At 61.6% G+C, this 16,171-nt stretch overlaps 2 protein-coding genes across 7 annotated transcripts; one reads left to right on the forward strand and one right to left on the reverse strand.

Moving 5' to 3' along the window:
• The first annotated feature begins 1,442 nt into the window (after nt 1-1,442).
• On the forward strand, nt 1,443-13,338 carry CARMIL2 (capping protein regulator and myosin 1 linker 2). Of its 4 annotated transcripts, none has more exons than XM_053915266.2 (39): nt 1,443-1,741; nt 2,012-2,106; nt 2,199-2,249; nt 2,483-2,545; nt 2,636-2,760; nt 2,894-2,985; nt 3,176-3,246; nt 3,361-3,434; nt 3,577-3,652; nt 3,731-3,819; nt 3,904-3,998; nt 4,076-4,162; nt 4,251-4,363; nt 4,480-4,557; nt 4,698-4,774; nt 4,864-4,968; nt 5,167-5,236; nt 5,367-5,448; nt 5,546-5,642; nt 5,727-5,784; nt 5,924-6,096; nt 6,259-6,421; nt 6,507-6,608; nt 7,510-7,638; nt 7,722-7,805; nt 8,002-8,162; nt 8,246-8,333; nt 8,503-8,655; nt 8,767-8,836; nt 9,305-9,534; nt 10,393-10,493; nt 10,575-10,938; nt 11,021-11,143; nt 11,862-11,898; nt 12,063-12,134; nt 12,211-12,426; nt 12,544-12,624; nt 12,975-13,052; nt 13,136-13,338. In XM_053915266.2, the coding sequence occupies exons 1-39, from the start codon at nt 1,702-1,704 to the stop codon at nt 13,246-13,248; spliced, it is 4,176 nt and encodes a 1,391-aa protein (XP_053771241.1). In that variant the 5' UTR covers nt 1,443-1,701; the 3' UTR covers nt 13,249-13,338. The 4 variants fall into 4 exon arrangements, with proteins under 4 accessions (XP_053771241.1, XP_053771239.1, XP_053771240.1 ...); XM_053915264.2 differs by having other exon boundaries at nt 7,722-7,835; nt 13,136-13,337; XM_053915265.2 differs by having other exon boundaries at nt 7,722-7,835; nt 8,770-8,836; nt 13,136-13,336.
• On the reverse strand, nt 13,312-16,117 carry ACD (ACD shelterin complex subunit and telomerase recruitment factor). 3 transcript variants are annotated; one of them, XM_045191830.3, is made up of 12 exons: nt 15,856-16,117; nt 15,636-15,772; nt 15,409-15,502; nt 15,245-15,321; nt 15,073-15,117; nt 14,933-14,967; nt 14,624-14,775; nt 14,450-14,546; nt 14,284-14,367; nt 13,752-14,125; nt 13,526-13,602; nt 13,312-13,447 (listed from the first exon to the last, which is right to left on the reverse strand). In XM_045191830.3, exons 1-12 carry the CDS (start codon nt 15,952-15,954, stop codon nt 13,375-13,377), a joined length of 1,344 nt encoding a protein of 447 aa, XP_045047765.1. In that variant the 5' UTR covers nt 15,955-16,117; the 3' UTR covers nt 13,312-13,374. The 3 variants fall into 3 exon arrangements, with proteins under 3 accessions (XP_045047765.1, XP_053771243.1, XP_024411651.2); XM_053915268.2 differs by having other exon boundaries at nt 13,526-13,617; nt 14,465-14,546; nt 15,856-16,116; XM_024555883.4 differs by having other exon boundaries at nt 13,526-13,617; nt 15,856-16,111.
• Nucleotides 16,118-16,171: the final 54 nt, after the last annotated feature.

A 16,171-nucleotide genomic window follows, 5' to 3' on the forward strand; every position in this document is an offset into this window, starting at 1 on the left:
CTCTAGCCCTTTGTTTGTCATTCCCTTTCTCTCTCATCCTTGTCATTCTAAACAGAAAGATCCCAGTGAGGCGGGTTTTCTGTGGTTCTGTGGTTCTGTGTTGGAGGCCGAGGGTCGCCATGGTGGACTTGGCGAATGTGAGCGCCAGGCCCGGTTGTGAACACTTCTCTTATCACTTCGTCCTCACAGCCACACTTCAGGTGAGTCAGTAGCTCCAGCGGCAGCTGAAACTGGAAGCCCAGAAAGGCTGAGTAACTTGTTCAAAGACTGAGTCAGGAGTTCAATTCAGGCAGTTTGCTTTTAGAATCTGCGTTTTTGACCACCTGGCCATAGTGTGTGAGACCTATTGAGTTCTCACCCTAAAAGCAGTTTGTGGGTTTTATGTCCTCCCGTCAGCCCTCGACGATCACACCCTGGGCCTGTTGCTTAGGGGAGATGGCTGCCCCTGAGTTGTTAAGATTCAGTTTCTACTTTCCCCTTTTCCTTGTCCTTGGTGGACCTTTGCTGAGGTCCACCAAGGACAAGGTGAGAGGGTGCTCCCACTGGCTCTGAGCCCCAGGGTGCAGCGGGGTAGCTGGAGACAGGAAAGAAACCAAGGCACTCTGCTGAGTATCTCCCACCCACTCACGGCTATTTCACCCCCGCTGGCTGAGCTATGCACAGGCCGGATGCCGTTCCCTGTCTCATAAGTAAAGTTGAATTAGATTGTAATGGATGCAAAAAAATTAATCCCCTTCTGGGAACCTTCCAGAATCTAGGTCCTTGGTCTTTTTATAAGGCAGCATGCTTCTCAGGCCCCTGACCTATGACCTTCTGACCCCTCCCAGCCCTGAAGATAGAAACCTCCCTCTCCCCAAACTCTAGGTCAGGGAGAATGTGTCACTTCCCAGAGGACCACATGTGCCTGGCCTCTGCGCATGAGTCACTCCATCCTCCCTGAGGCACTTGGGGTTCAGGCTTTACCCAGAGGCTGCTCCCCACCCCCACCCCAGGCATACATCCCCACCTTCTGGCCTTGACCCAGCCCGAACCTGATGAAAGCTAAGAAACCTCTGCCGCAGAGAAAGGCATCTGGGCCCATCTGGGTTGGGTTTGTTTTTTTTTCCACCCCTTTAACAGTTCCTGGATGCCCAATGGGGTCATGGTCTCCTTGTTAGAAGCAATAGATTAGGTCCTCCAGGTTAGCACCTGGGTGTTGGAAGAGATCGAACCTTCCTGTTGAACAGACACCTCTTCTTTCCCCTCACTGCCCAAGGTCCACCTCCCCAGCAAGGCTTTGGAGGGTACACACGGGTGGGCCTGGGAGGGAATCACCGAGCAGGCAGCACCCCCTGGTGCTCGCGGCAGGGACTGCGCTGTGGGGTAAAGTAGAGGGCTAAGAACTGAAAGGTTACGACAGGCGCGACCCTGCTGGCCACACCTGGCCTGACGAGATATTTCCTGCGCTACAGGGTGGACAACAACTAGAGCTCTGCGCTCCTCCTACACCTTGTACCCAGGCGACATCTCCGGGCCCGCGGAGGCCAGGGAGGGGAGGAGCCGGGCCGGGGGCGGCCTGGCAGGAAGCAGCGCGCACCTTCCGCTGCAGGAGGAGCAGGTGGCTGCACTGAGGGCCGGGGCCCCAGGCTTCCTGTGCGCGCCCGCCAGCTACAGTTCCTCGCCGGAGCTCCTTGGGCCGCCCCGGCCTCCTGGCCCGGCCCCATGGCCCAGACCCCCGACGGCATATCCTGTGAGCTGCGAGGTAAGCTTTGGCCCTTCTTGCCTACTTGGCTGGAAAGAAGCAGCGCAGCCGCCAAACCAGAGGCCGACCCAGTGCCCTGCGGATGCGCGGCAAACGTTTCTCTCTGCTCCTTCGGGGGGCTTGCTGTCCCCAAATCTACTCCACTCCTTCCTTGCCCGCCCATAGACGAGCCCAGGCCCCCAGCCTGGAACAGACAGACCATGAATTGACAGGGCATGAATTGACCTCCATGGGAGGACCCAAGTCATCCAGCAGGCTGCCCTTTCACAGGCGAGATCACCAGGTTCCTGTGGCCCAAGGAGGCAGAAGTGCTGCTGAAAACCTGGCTCCCAGAGCGGGAGGGTGCTGAGCAAGGTCATGTCCTGGTATGGCAGGGGGCAGGGCTTGGGAGGACGCTGGGCCCAGCAGAAGGAGCCCCTTGCTCTGCCCAGGGTGTCAGACACTCTCTCCCCGCCAGGCACTGCTTCGATGGAGAGCCTACCTGCTCCACACCTGCCTCCCACTGAGGGTGAGTCAGTCTCGGGGCCTGGCCGACACCCGCCTTGCCCTCCAGTAGCCTCCCTGACAAGAGGGCTGCATCGGTAGCATGTTCATCTTGTCCTTGTGGGCCCTGCACTCCCGAGAGCAAGCAGGACTGGAGTCTAGGCCCCCCTGGCTCTGAGCTCTAAGCTGCACAAGGAACTGGGCTCCCAGGAGGGTGGGGCTCAGCCCTTGGTCCAGGCTAATCCAGGCACTCCACAGGTGGACTGCACGTTCAGCTACCTGGAGGTCCAGGCCATGGCACTGCAAGAGACACCTCCTCAGGTGAGACCCTGAGTACTGACTAGGGCCTGCCTTCCCCTCCCCTTCCCCTGCCTCCACACAAGGAGCCCAGCCCAGCACCTGCACTCCCAGGTCACGTTTGAGCTGGAGTCCCTGCCTGAGCTGGTCCTGGAGTTTCCTGGTGTGGCGGCCTTGGAACAGCTGGCTAAGCATGTCGCTGCAGCCATCAAGAAGGTCTTCCCTCGCTCCACCCTCGGGTGAGGCCCAGCAACTTCATGGGGCTGGCAGGGAAGGAGGGCGGCAAGGGGAATGCTCTGGAGACCCGAGTGGGCTGCTTCACATCCCAGAGGCTAGAAGTCCCTTTCCCCTTCTCCTTTATTCCCTCCTCAGGAAGCTATTCCGGAGGCCCACACCCCCCTCCATGCTGGTTCGTCTGGAGAGAAGCAGCCCCTCTGAGACTACCGCATCCAGTAGCCCCTGTGGTAAGGGCCTAGGCAAGGCCATACGGGGCTTCCATCTGCCCCCTCCCTGTAGCCCCAGGCCCCTGGACTTGAAGGTCTCCCAAACCGAGCAGAGCCATTCGAGGTGCAGCCACCACCCAGCTTGGGTCCGATCTTCACACATCTCTGACCTTTTGTCTCTCTCTGCCCCCCACCCTTGGCACCTCCCCAGGTGGCTTCTCGGAGACATACGAGGCTCTGTGTGACTACAATGGCTTCCCTTTCCGAGAGGAGATTCAGTGGGTGAGGCTAGGGCCCTCTCTGGGGGGCTCTGAAGACATCCGACCCCCATGTGTGTTGAGTCCCTCCCTGCTTCTTGTGCCCCAAGCTAGTCAGAGACACTTTCTTCCTGTCCAGGACGTGGACACTGTGTACCACCGTCAGGGCTGCCGCCATTTCAGCCTGGGAGACTTCAGCCACCTGGGCAGTCGGTGCGTGGCCTGCCAGGACTGGGAAGGGAGGAAGATTCCATAACCCGCATTCCTGGGCCTCAGCCTCTCCGTGGGAGGGACGCTGGGCCTGGGATCTGGCTGGAGGACCCTGAGCTCTGCCCCTGCCCCTTTGCACACCCAGGGACCTGGCACTGAGTGTGGCTGCCCTGTCCTACAACCTGTGGTTCCGGTGTCTCTCCTGCGTGGACATGAAGCTGGTGAGAGTGCGGGGGCAGGGAGGCACCAAGGAGGTGGGGACCAGGGTGCAGCCCACTGAGCCCCCACTCTGTTCTCAGAGCCTTGAGGTCTTGGAACAGATTCTGCACATGATGAGTCAGTCGTCTCATCTGGAGGAGCTGGTGCTGGAGACCTGTGGCCTGAGGGGGTAAGGGGCACAGGGAGGGCAGTTGGGATGGGGAGGAGTTGGGAATCCAGAGTCGGAGTCTCACCCCTGGGGTCTGGTCCCCAGAGAGTTTGTTCGGCGACTGGCCCAGGCGCTGGCAGGGAACTCGAGCTCTGGGCTTCAGGAGCTCAGCCTAGCGGGGAACCTGCTGGATGACCGAGGTATGGCTGAGCCTGGGGAAGTGCCTGGGGTTGGTGCTGGAGAAAGGAAGACCCACGAGGTTTTCTCCCACCCCCAGGCGTGGCTGCGCTCAGCAGACACCTAGAACGTCGGCCTGGAGCCCTGAGGAGACTCAGCCTGGCACAGACAGGGTTGACGCCTCGAGGTAGGGGGAGCCCAGGACGGGGTAGGGTCGGGGTGTGAGCAGGGAGGTGGGTCTGCCTGATTGCCCAGCCACCCCCGACCTCCACCAGGAATGAAGGCTCTAGGCCGGGCCCTGGCTTCCAATGCGGCCTTTGACTCTGCCCTGACCCACCTGGATCTTTCCGGGAACCCGGGGGCACTGGGGGCCTCGGAGGATAATGGGGTGAGTGACTGTCTTTAGGGGTAGTGATTGGCGGCACTGCCGTTAGTGGGATCTCAAAGTTCTTGGTGAGGCGACCCCTGACTTCTTCCCTCTCTCCCATCCTATCCTGCCACCAGGGACTCTATAGTTTCCTGAGCCACCCCAACGTTCTGACGTTCCTGAATCTCGCAGGCACAGACACCGCCCTGGACACTGTGAGGGGGTGGTCAGTGGGGGTGGGGGGTGATCGGTAGGGCTGGTGACCCGGCCTGCAGCCCGAGGGTAGACTGGATGGCAAGGCTGGCGGGGTGGGCTCAGTCTTCCGGCCGGTGCAGCCCACACCCTCCTCCTGCAGCTCTTTGCTGCACTGTCCCGCGGCTGCTGCGCCAGCCTCACCCACCTAGACGCTTCGAGGAACGTCTTCTCCCGCACGTAAGAGGGCGGGCCGGGGCGGGCGGCGTTGGGGCGCACCGCACGGGAGAGACGTCCCGAAGCCCACTTCTCCCGCTCCCCCGCCCCAGGAAGTCCCGGGCTGCGCCCGCCGCGCTGCAACTCTTCCTCAGCCGCGCCGGCGCGCTTCGGCACCTGAGCCTGGCGGGCTGCAAGCTGCCCCCCGACGGGCTCAGGTGAGTGTCGTTGCCCGTGGCTACGCGTCCCGTCCCCCCGCTGTGCGCCGCCCCCCCAGCCCCAGCCCGGCCTCCAGCGCCTCACCCCGCTCCTACCGCACCATAACCTCCTGGGCACCCCGGCCCTTCCTTCTTGGTATTCGCACCCTGGGGCCCCCTGTCCCCTCTCCCTTCACCTCCTGTGACATCCCCTCCCAGGGCCCTTTTGGAAGGTCTAGCACTCAACATGCACACAGGCGACCTGCACCTGGACCTCAGCGCTTGTGAGGTGAGCGCAGAGCCTCGACGTGAGCGGGCAGTGTGTCCCTACGCAGCCAGTGGGGCTGCGGGGGCGCGGGGCCGCGGCAGCCAGACCCTCCCCGCCAGTGGCCTGAGCACGCCCCGCCTTCCGCCTTCAGCTGCGCTCTGCGGGCGCTCAGGTGATACAGGACTTAGTGTGCGACGCTGGCGCGGTGAGCTCCCTGGACCTGTCAGATAATGGTGAGGCCGCCCCGAAACCCATCCTCCACCACCCACCCAGGTCCCACCCCACCCCAGCCCTGCAGCCTCGCCTGTGCGTGACCCCAACCGCCCCCAGGCTTCGGCTCTGACATGGTGACTCTGGTGCTGGCCATCGGGAGGAGTCGGTCCCTGAGACATGTGGCGCTTGGAAGGAACTTCAACGTTCGGTGCAAGTAAGCCCCCCGCCCCACTCCCGGGCCTCCCAGACAGCACCCCCCCTCCCGGGCTCCTCCCCCAACCGTGGCGCGTGCCCACAGGGAGACCCTGGACGACGTGCTGCACCGGATTGTCCAGCTCATGCAGGATGACGACTGTGTGAGTTCACGGGGCCACGCGGGAGCCTCAGTCAACAGACCCCTGGGGACCCTCTGACTCCTGCTCCCTCAGTCCCTGCGACCTTGTCCTCCTTGCTGACTCCAGACTCCAGCCACAAATGGCTTTCTCTTCACCCCAGCCTCTGCAGTCTCTGTCTGTGGCCGAGTCGCGGCTGAAGCTGGGAGCCAGCGTCCTGCTTCGGGCTCTGGCCACCAATCCTAACCTGACAGCGCTGGATATCAGCGGCAACGCCATGGGGGACACGGGGGCCAAGATGCTGGCCAAGGCGCTTCGGGTTAACACCAGACTCCGGTGGGCGGGGTCTGAGGGGTGGGACCGATGGGGAGGAGTGCGTGGCCTGGAGAAGCCCGCTGGGCTAAGGGGTGGGGCTGAGTGGAGGCGGGTGGGCTAGGCTTGCGGGTTGGGTGCAGCCTGGCAGAGCTCCGCCCCTGACTGTAGCCCCTCTCGGCCCAGGTCCGTGGTCTGGGACCGTAATCACACGTCTGCCCTGGGTCTGCTGGACGTGGCGCAGGCCCTGGAGCAGAACCGAAGCCTGAAGGCCATGCCTCTGCCACTGTCGGACGTGGCCCAGGCGCAGCGCAGCCGCCCCGAACTGACAGCTCGTGCGGTGCATCAGGTGTGTGTGGGGGGTCCCTTCTCCGCTGCTCTGCCCTGGGCGGTGGCCCTGCTCCCCAGCACCTATCCCCATCCCTTGTCCCCAGATCCAAGCCTGTCTCTTGAGGAACAACCACACAGACCACGTCTCTCCTGCCAGCACCTCCTACCAGCACCCTTTAGGTCTGGTCTGCAGCCCCTCTGAGCAGGTCAGCGGCCCCTCCCTGACCCTGAGTGCAAACAGAAGATACAAGGACGGGGGGAGCTGTGGCACCTGGGAGCCTCTGTGAGTCTGAAGGTCTGATTTTCTGGGGCCAGGGGGCCTAAACCCTGCTGTTCCAGACAATGCCCTCTCTTTGGTCTGGAGAGGATCCAACCGCTCCTGAAGTAGCTCCCCCAAACGACACCACTGGCTGCCTTTTTAAAGCATTTAAATAGGCTCTCCTGTTAGAGATAGGAGGTATTTAAACGTCTCCCCCAACCCTGCCTCTCTTGTAGCTTCCCATTCACAGGGCTCCCCTCCCCTCTACGCTGACCTCTGTCATGGCTTCATTTCCCTCCACTACCTTGTTTTTGTGAGAAACCTTCCCACCTCTTATTCCTAAACCCCGCTTCTCTCCCCAGCTCCAGAGCCCAAGCATCCTGCCCCAGACATCCTGCAGGGCTCCACATTCTATACATCTTCAGGTGATCTCATTATCTCCCACGAACTCTTCTCTCTGCCCTGCAGCCCAGCCTCACTGGCGCCCACACCCCCAAGTGCTGTGGACAGAGGTTTGGACCAGATTCCTCCTGGCCATGTTGGAGCCTCACTCCCACTTCTCCCCACCTCTTAGTCTATTCTCCAGGTTGATGGTAAACAAACTGAGCTTCTAAAACATAGACATGACTAACAGCTCCTTTCTTTCCTATTCTGTGCACTTGGGAAGTATAGGTAAAGTCCCTGCAGGGAACCAAAGGAGACGCCGCTCTTTGTCCTTGAACAGATAGGCTGGCCTGACGGTATTGGCCTCAGGACCCTGCACCCTGGCGGAGACCCTGGGAAGGAGGTAGTCAGGGTCTGGGAGACCGGTGGGGGCCAGACTGGGACCGATTCCCGCTGTCTCCCAGGAAGTGAACGAGCTGTGCCAGTCGGTGCAGGAGCATGTGGAGCTGCTGGGCTGCGGGGCTGGGCCCCATGGTGATGCTGCTGTGCACCAGGCTGAGGATGCCATCCAAAATGCCAACTTCTCTCTCAGCGTGAGCAAACCCTCCCATCATGAGGAACCTTCCCCTCCTAGTGAGGCGTCACATTGCAATTCCTGCTCCTCCTTGGTCTCCAGATTCTCCCCATTCTATATGAGGCGGGAAGCTCCCCAAGCCATCAGTGGCAGCTACGGCAGAAGCTGGAGGGCCTCCTGGGGCAGGTGGGTGAGGTCTGCCGCCAGGACATTCAGGTGAGATGGTCCCCTTGCCCCTGCCCCACTTCCTTATGCAGGCTCGACCCCATCCTGTAGGCCTGACTGTGATATCCCCTGAGTCAATATTCCGTGGAGGTCAGAGCCTCCAGCCGTTCAGTCTGGGCCCTGGCCACAGCCTCACCATGCTCTGGCCTTTGCACAGGACTTCACTCAGGCCACATTGGACACAACAAGGAGCCTCTGCCCACAGATGCTGCAGGGACCCAGGTGGAGGGAGCAGCTAGAGGGGGTCCTGGTGGGTTCAAGGGGCCTCCCAGAGCTGCTCCCAGAGCACCTGCTGCAAGATGCCTTCACTAGGCTCAGGTAGGTAGGCTGGATGGGGAGAGCTGGGCTGGGCTGGGCAGGGCAGAGACAGAACACTGACCCCTACCCTTTCTTGCCCTCAGGGACATGCGGCTTTCAGTGACAGGGTCCTTGGCAGAGAGCATTGTGGCTCAAGCACTGGCGGGTCTGAGTGCAGCCCTGGATCGGCTGGTGAGGGGAAGTGTGCACTTGCACGCACACATGTGCACGGCGACCTGGCCACTGCCTCGCAGGGGTTCCACATTATCTTGTGCCCAAGGATATTTTAGGGTTCCCTTAGCACTGATGGGACTGTGGCTGGGGCCCTACCTGCCCATCTTAAGAGTGCCTGGTATTGCAGGTAGACAGTCTGGCTCAGCAGACAACAGTGGCAATGCCCTCTGCCATACTGGCCCTGGAAGAAGGCCAGCCCGCCCACTTCGGTCCTGGGGAATTGGAAGGCCTTTTCTTCTCTGAGGAGGACAAGGAAAGGGAGGATGAAGAGAAGCAGAAGGTAGGTGGTGCCAGAACTCTGGGCCTGGAACCCTAGATCTCCTCATCTCCTGGGGTGTGGAAAGTGGGGGAGCAGCTCCTTCGCCCCAGATCTAGTCCGTGCCCTCCCCAGCAGGGTGACAGCCCTCCACAGAAGCGGCCTGCGTCCAACCACTGCCTTCACCTGGTCCCCTCCACTCACAGTGAGTCAGGGCCTGGGAGTCAGGGAGTTCCTGAGTTGGGCTGAAGCTCCATTAGACCCGGCCACCTCGCCACATTCATTCAGCCCTGTTGTCCCGGAAACTCCCCAACCCTTTCCCGGACTGGGCAAGAACCCGCGCGCATCCTGCAAGATTGGGGTCCGCTGTGGTCAGTGAGCATGAAGCGGGACCTGAGCATACCAGAGCCCGGATTCGGTCTCCACTCGCGCCCCCCCACCCCAAATCTACCCCCAGGACGCGCATGCTTGGTGGCAGTGGCGCGCGCCGCTCGGGGCCGCGCTCAGCACCACGGACAGCGGCGGCGGGGGAGGGGCTGGCGGGGGGAGGGGAGCGGCCGCCGCGTTGCTGGGCCCCTCCCAGCACCCTGGGCGGGTCCCCCGCCGCCCTAGCGCTGCCACTGCCACCTCCCCAGGCTCTGCTCTCTGTGCTCTTCTGGTGCTCTCCCCTCAGGTGCTGCTGAGGAACCGGAGCCCGAGCTGGCGGCTCCTGGAGAGGATGCGGAGCCGCAGGCGGACCCATCTGCACGCGGCTCTCCGAGCCCCGCCGCTCCCGGGTCCCCGGCCGGCCCGCTGCCTCGCATGGACCTGCCACCCTCCGGGCAGCCTCTGCGCCATCCGACCAGGGCCCGGCCACGGCCCCGGCGCCAGCACCACCACCGCCCGCCGCCTGGGGGCCCCCAGGTGAGCGCCCTCCCACCACTCCAGAGCGGTGGAATTGGGGGTCGTAGGTGGCCCCACAGATAATGGCAGGGCAGGGAGGTGGGTTGTGGGGAGCTCAAGATCACAAGGTTGTGTGGCCACGTCCTGGCTTCTTCCTGGCCACCCCTCACCCCAGGCCATTTCCATGCGGGGTCGTGAGTGGTGGGCTTTCTTAAGGGTGCGCCTGGGGATAGAAGTCTGCCTCAGGTTGGCACACTGCATGGGTGGATGTGCAAGAGAGCGGCTGTCTCATCCAGCACCCCCAGGGTTACTGAAAGACACTGGGCTCCGGACTGCAGGGACAGTCCTGTGTCTACTGCACATCTGGCCAGTGTCTGTGTGGGCAAGCATATGTGTGCACCAGGGACTGGCCGGGTAGTGGGCACACGGCAGAAGGGGAGGGGAAGCTGGCTTGAGGCCCCACAAGAGGGTCTGACGCAGCAGCAGGCCGTGCTGGGTGGCAGCAGGCCTGGTGGGGTGGAGGATACCGCAGGAAACTGTTTGGAGCAGAGGGGGTGGCAGGTGAGAACGTGTGACCCAGAGGGTGCGTGGGCTCTAGCCTGCTGGTGACCGGGTAGTTCCGGACGTGTAGGAGACCCCGTGGGACAAGAGTGGGTGTGGGCTGCGTGTGTGTCCAGAGCCGACTATGGGTGGGGGTTATGTGAAGTCGGTAGCTCTGCCCGCTAGCTGGGTAGGGGGAGAGCTTGTATGTCAGCAGCCCCCTAGAGTCACCCCAGCTCCAGGTCCTGGAGTTGCCTCAGGCAGACCGTTGGACAAGGGAGGTGGGGAAAAGTCACATTTGCACTCAGCCTTGACCCCTGACCACGTGGTATCCACCAGGTTCCCCCAGCCTTGCCACAGGAAGGGAATGGGCTCAGTGCCCGCGTGGACGAGGGTGTGGAGGAATTCTTCTCCAAAAAGCTGATCCAGCAGGACCGCCTGTGAGTGAGGGGCAGTTGCAGGCGGTGGGAGAGGGTGGCTGCTCCACGGGCCTTCCTGCTTACTACTGGCTGTCCCCACAGCTGGGCCCCTGAGGAGGACCCCGCCACTGAGGGCAGCACTGCCCCTGTCCCCCGTACACTACGAAAGAAGCTGGGCACCCTCTTTGCCTTCAAGAAGCCTCGTTCAATGCGGGGGCCACGGCCTGATCTAGAGACCAGCCCTGGGGCAGCTCCCCGCACCCGGAAAACCACACTTGGGGACCTGCTGCGGCCACCAGCCCGTCCTGGCCGTGGGGAGGAGGCTGGTGGGGCTGAGGGGAGCAGTGGCAGCCCTGACGCTGCCCGCAGGAGCCGGCCTCGCTACACTCGAGAAAGCAAGGCCTACTCAATGATACTGCTGCCTGCTGAGGAGGAAGAGGCAGCACTGGGTGCCAGACCCGACAAGGTGAGGCCTGGTGTCGGGGTGAGGGCTCTGCTGGAGCTGTGGGCACCGGGCTCTCGCCCCACTCCACCACCTCTGTCCCCAGAGGCGGCCCCTGGAGCGAGGAGACACAGAACTGGCCCCATCCTTTGAACAACGGGTCCAGGTGATGCTGCAGAGGATTGGCGTGAGCAGAGGCAGTGGGAGCACTGAAGGCAAGAGGAGACAAGTGAGTTGGGAGGGACACAAATGTGAAATGAGGGGGCAGGTGACATGTGGCTTGTAGCAGCCTGTGGGTGACATATGTGACCAGGAGACTCACAGACCTGCCAGTTCCACCCCTCCTCCTCCAAACAGTGATGAGATTCAACTGTTCTTCCCACTTGGCTCCCGCCCTGGCCCAGGCCACTAGTACCTCCACGTTGGAGCTGTGACAGTCCCTCTCTCTGCAGCTCTGACAGCGTTCTGACCTTGTTACCTACATCTGAAACAGCAAGTTGTCCAGGGGCTTCCTCTCAAGCCACTGCCTCGACCCCTAACCCTGCCTCCAGGCCCCGTGGGGTCTCAGCCCTGGTTGCTGCATTCAGCACACTGCTCGCGCTCCTGTCTGGAGCACCTCCCTGGCCCACTTCCAGCCCCTCACCACCACCCATGGGTTACACCAGGCTCCTCTGCATCCATCCCTGCATTTTCCTGTCTTCCGTGAACGCCACTCTAGTCACCACAGTAGAGAAAGTGCACCAGAGAATGAAGACATCACATCACCTACATGGACGTCTGTGCTCACTGTCCACCATCCCCGACTGACGCTGAGCTCTAAGACCAGGACTGGGTTTCCCACGTTGTTGCCCAGCCCGTTCAGCGGCAGTTATAACAAGAATGCACACAAAAATGAGCCTAGGTTGAGGGCAGTTCAGTGCTGAGTTTCACTTCCCTGTTTCCTACAGAGCAAAGATGGAGAGATCAAGAAGGCTGGCTCTGATGGTAAGTGGGAACCTGGGCCAGGGTGGTACATTTGGCGGGAGGGGGATGTCCTCAGTGATAAGTCCCCAGGGCACTTGCTCTACTGGGGGATGACAGGGAGAAGCCAGGTCTTTCTTCCCCTCACCCCCATGGCCTGGCGCCTGAGCCCCAAGTCCCACTTGCAGGTGACATTATGGACAGTTCCTCGGAGGCCCCTCCCATCTCCATCAAGTCCCGCACCCACTCCGTGTCTGCAGGTGAGTGGGGGCCACGCAGGTCAAGCTCACTCCCAATGCCTGGCCCAGGTCTTGGCTGACACCCTTCTCCTAACAGACCCCTCGTGCAGACCTGGATCAGGGGGCCAGGGGCCTGAGTCCTCCACCTGGAAGACGCTGGGGCAGCAGCTGAACGCAGAGCTTAGGAGCCGAGGTTGGGGCCAACAGGATGGTCCAGGACCCCCTTCCCCTTGTCCCAGCCCCCGAAAAGCCAGCCCCTCCCCAGACAGCCTGGGCCTCCCAGAGGATCCTTGCTTGGGCCCCAGAAATGAAGGTAAATGGGCACCCTAGCCCCCACCCAAATACAGGCTGGGGCCCCTGAAGGTGGGAGGCAAGGGCTGGAGTGGGGGCAGCTGTATGGACCACACCCTAATACCACGGCCTCCCTCAGATGGCCGGCTGAGGCCGAGGCCTCTCTCACCAGGGCGACGGGCGGCATCTGTGCACGAGGACCAGCTCCGGGCCCCTGGCGGTGAGGGGAGGCACCAATCGAGTGGGCTTGAGTGTGGGGGAGAGTGGGGGTGTGGGTGCTCCAGGTCTCCCTTCACGACTCTGGACCTTGGAGGGGCTACTGGTAGTGCCAAAGGTGAGACACTGGGGAACCAGGAGCAAGGGTCCGACAGCCCTTCCAACCAGCCCGGGTCCACCTCCAAAAGAGTGACCTCTGCCGGGGTGGGAGGACCCAGGGGAAGGGGAGGCTCTGAAGGCAACAGTGTGTGCATGTGTGCGTGCGTGTGTGCACCAGCACACACTGGGGACAGAGGGTTGGGAACAGGCGGCAAGCCCTTAGTGACCCACCCCATGCCTTTCTGTGTCCTTCAGAACGGCCCTTGCGGCTGCAGCGCTCCCCTGTCCTCAAGCGGAGGCCAAAGCTTGAGGCACCCCCATCACCAGGCCTAGGTAAGAGGGGCTGGGTCGGTTATTTCAGTGCAGGACTAGTCAGCCCAGTTCCGACCTTCCTCTCTCTCCCTCTCCTCTCGCAGGATCTGGCCCTGCAGCTGAGCCTCTGCTCCCACAGTACACAGAGCCCTCCAGCCCTGAGAGGAGCCCACCCTCCCCAGTCACAGACCAAAGAGGCGGCGGCCCCAACCCCTAACCTTCTCCTTTCCTGCCGCATGAGATTATTTTATTAAAAAACTCAAGGAAGCAGAGTGTGGAGCGCTGTTTGTCCATCCCCAGGCACGGACCACATTCTCCCACGTGGTCACATGGCCCCTCACACCTAGGTGTGCTCAGGTTCTGGCTGTGGCTCCATCAGAAAGTGCAAGGCCCAGGCCAGGAGCTGCGAAGGGAGCCTGGGAAGAGAACCAAAGCTGTAAGTCAAGGAAGACTGGGACTAGTGACCAAGAGAGCGGGCTGCCCCAGGCGCTCACCTGGCAGCCTGGACCTGGGCACAGAGGGAAGTGCAGGGTGGGTCGTACTCATACTGGAAGGCAGAACCATCACGGTGCTTCTTTGGGGGACCCTGAAGAGGATGTAGTGTCTGCATAGGGGCCAACAAGGACCCCTAACTCCATCCAAGGCTACCCCAGCCCCTCTCCCAGCTCTATCCGAGGCCCACCTTGCCCTACCCTCCTGTGGTAAGGGGGCTATGCTCACCCAGACAGGACTGGACTCCAGGACTCCCTCGGTGGTGCTTTTCCTTGGAGAATGCTGCTGGTTCTTGGGGGACAACCCTAGCTCCTTGAACTCTATTTTAGACTTCTGGGGCCTGGTCACATGGGCCTGATGTGGACTGGGGATGTGACCAAGATGTGACAGACTTATGGTAGAACTCAAGAGTGGGGAGTTGGATATGTGGCTTGGGTGTGGGGAACTAGGGGGTTGGGGGCCAGGGGCTGAGCAGATGGCTGCTGGGGGCTGGGAGCTGGCCTTCTGCCCTGTGTCTGGAGCAGCCAAGGACAGGGCAGGCAAAAGGCTGACACTGGCACCACTTTCCTCTGACGACATATGGCCGGGTAAGGCAGGGGTTCCTGGGGAGGAGGGGACTCACTGTGGGCACAGCCCTCTCAGTTCAGACTAGCTGAGTGGCCTGTGACCTTAGGCGGGCCTGCAGGGACCATGTTCGTCCCTTTCATAGCACCCTGCATGACCTGGGCAGCGGGTGGGTATGGCTTCAGCTACACCTTACCTGACGAACTGAGTGAGGAAGACGACGAGGTCAGGATCAGCGACAGATCCTGAAGGACGGGGTCTGGTGGGGGCAGCTCAGGGCCTGGGGGTCAGGAAAGTGTTATCAGCACTGTGGGCACCAGGCCCCCAGATATTCCCCTCTGGAACTCTCTAGTCCTCCTTACCCTGTGTCCTCTGACCTGCGCCCAGAGAGTTCAGAATTCGCTGGTCATTCTCAGAGATGTGCAGCCATTGGCTGGGGACAGTGTATACAGCTTCTCCCTGGGGAAGTGAACTGTCAGCCTGGCCCTTGCCCAACTCCTCACCCTGACATTCCCCAAGGGCAGCCCCAAACTGACCGTGGCCAAGTGGCTGGAGGTGGCCCAGCGGGTGAGTGGGGGCGTTGTGCAAGGGCCTGACAGCATCAGACAGCTCTCGGCCAGGCGCACTAGTGCCCCTTGATGCTCCTGTTCCTCCTGCACCTCATCCAGAAGTTGGGACAGTGAAAGGCCTGGGGTCAGAGGGGCAGAGGCTGGGCTGGAGCTCAAGGAGGAGGAAGGGGAGGACGGGTGGGAAAGAGGCCTTATTAAAGGAGCAGGAGGTGATGGCTGGAGAGTCACCTGTAGCTGCTGATAGCTACAGAGAGTTAGGGTCAACCCTACAAGTACCTGCATTGGAGGAGGTGGACTCTGAAAGGTGCTCCCTATGGAAACAGAGGGGACAGGCCTCAGGGACAATTCTGAGGCCTGTCAATGCATTTGCCGCCTCTGATCCAGCCACACCTGTGGGAGCCCAACCCTAGACTCACTCCAGGTAGTCTTTGAGCTTTCTCTGCACGTCTGGGTCCTGGTTGCTAGGACAAAGATGGTGATAAGCAGTCAATGTTACTTGGGATCCAAGCCCTCCCACCCAAAAGGCCTATGCCAATGTCAGCCAGGCCCGGCTGGGGAGAACAGCTGGAGACTGGAGGTATCACTTACCAACTAGTCACCCAATCCCGGGGCTGCTCTGTGGGCATTAGGCTGAAGCGACGCACCTGGAGGTAGAACTCTGTGGGCTGGAGGGGTGAGTTCAGGGATGGGTCTCAGGGGCTCTCACAAAGACTGTGGCCCAGTAACCCGTCCAAACCAGCCTTACCACTCACCGTGCCACCCTCGGCCACTTGGATTCGGACCTCGCAGTCTTGCAGCAGCAGTAGTCGGCCTTCAGCCTCTCGGAAACCAAATTCCTTCTCTTCCCTGCGGAGAGCAAGCAGCTCACAGCCTTGTCCACCGGAACACAGCCCCGCCTACTTGGGGCCCACCTACTCAGGCTCCAGCCTCCAGCTCCCTGCTGGTTTCAAATCTCCTACGCCCCAGGCACCTTTCTCACCAGTCCGAGGCGTTCAGGACTTCCTGCGTCATCAGGCATCGGACACTGTGGGTCCCATCCGACACAAGCAGCGAGGCCCCGACATCAGACGTGTCAGGGGCGTGGGACGGGCCCGGGGCCTCGGCCTCCTGCAGCACCTGAGGACAGAGATGGGCATCAATCCCACTACCCTAGGGTCCCACCCTGGTCTCCGGGCCCTGAGGGGGTGGGGAGTACTCACCTGGAGCAGCTGCCCCACCCGTGGACTTGAGAGTCTCTCTGGCCCCAGGACCAGATCTCGAATCCAGGGCCGAAGGACCACGCTCCTCAAGCCTGCCATCCCAGCAGCTGAGCTTAGAGGAGCACCGCTCGCCCGGGTTTCCCGGGCGCTGCGGCTCCGCCTCTTGTCGGAAGAGGAAGCGCATAACTGCTGGGCGGGACCTGAGGGCGAGTCTCCGCCCACCTGCGTCCTGCGCGTGCTCACGAGCGCGTACTAATTGGTGACTTGTGTGCACACTCCTGTTGGGTGGACTGGAAGCCGGCTTATTTGTTCTTAG

The sequence above is a fragment of the Desmodus rotundus genome, chromosome 12, assembly GCF_022682495.2.
Source record: "Desmodus rotundus isolate HL8 chromosome 12, HLdesRot8A.1, whole genome shotgun sequence".
NCBI classification, from domain to species: Eukaryota; Metazoa; Chordata; class Mammalia; order Chiroptera; family Phyllostomidae; genus Desmodus; species Desmodus rotundus.

Excerpts from the sequence above, each read along its gene's own strand:
- CARMIL2 (XM_053915264.2), top strand. The coding sequence starts at position 1,702 with ATGGCCCAGACCCCCGACGGCATATCCTGTGAGCTGCGAG. Across the intron at positions 3,247-3,360 it reads TCCGAGAGGAGATTCAGTGG|GACGTGGACACTGTGTACCA; the intron begins GTGAGGCTAGGG and ends CTTCCTGTCCAG. Across the intron at positions 4,364-4,479 it reads GGGCCTCGGAGGATAATGGG|GGACTCTATAGTTTCCTGAG; the intron begins GTGAGTGACTGT and ends TCCTGCCACCAG.
- ACD (XM_024555883.4), bottom strand. The coding sequence starts at position 15,954 with ATGGCAGGCTTGAGGAGCGTGGTCCTTCGGCCCTGGATTCGAGATCTG. Across the intron at positions 15,773-15,855 it reads GGGTGGGGCAGCTGCTCCAG|GTGCTGCAGGAGGCCGAGGC; the intron begins GTGAGTACTCCC and ends CTCTGTCCTCAG. Across the intron at positions 14,968-15,072 it reads AAGCTCAAAGACTACCTGGA|GGAGCACCTTTCAGAGTCCA; the intron begins GTGAGTCTAGGG and ends CTGTTTCCATAG.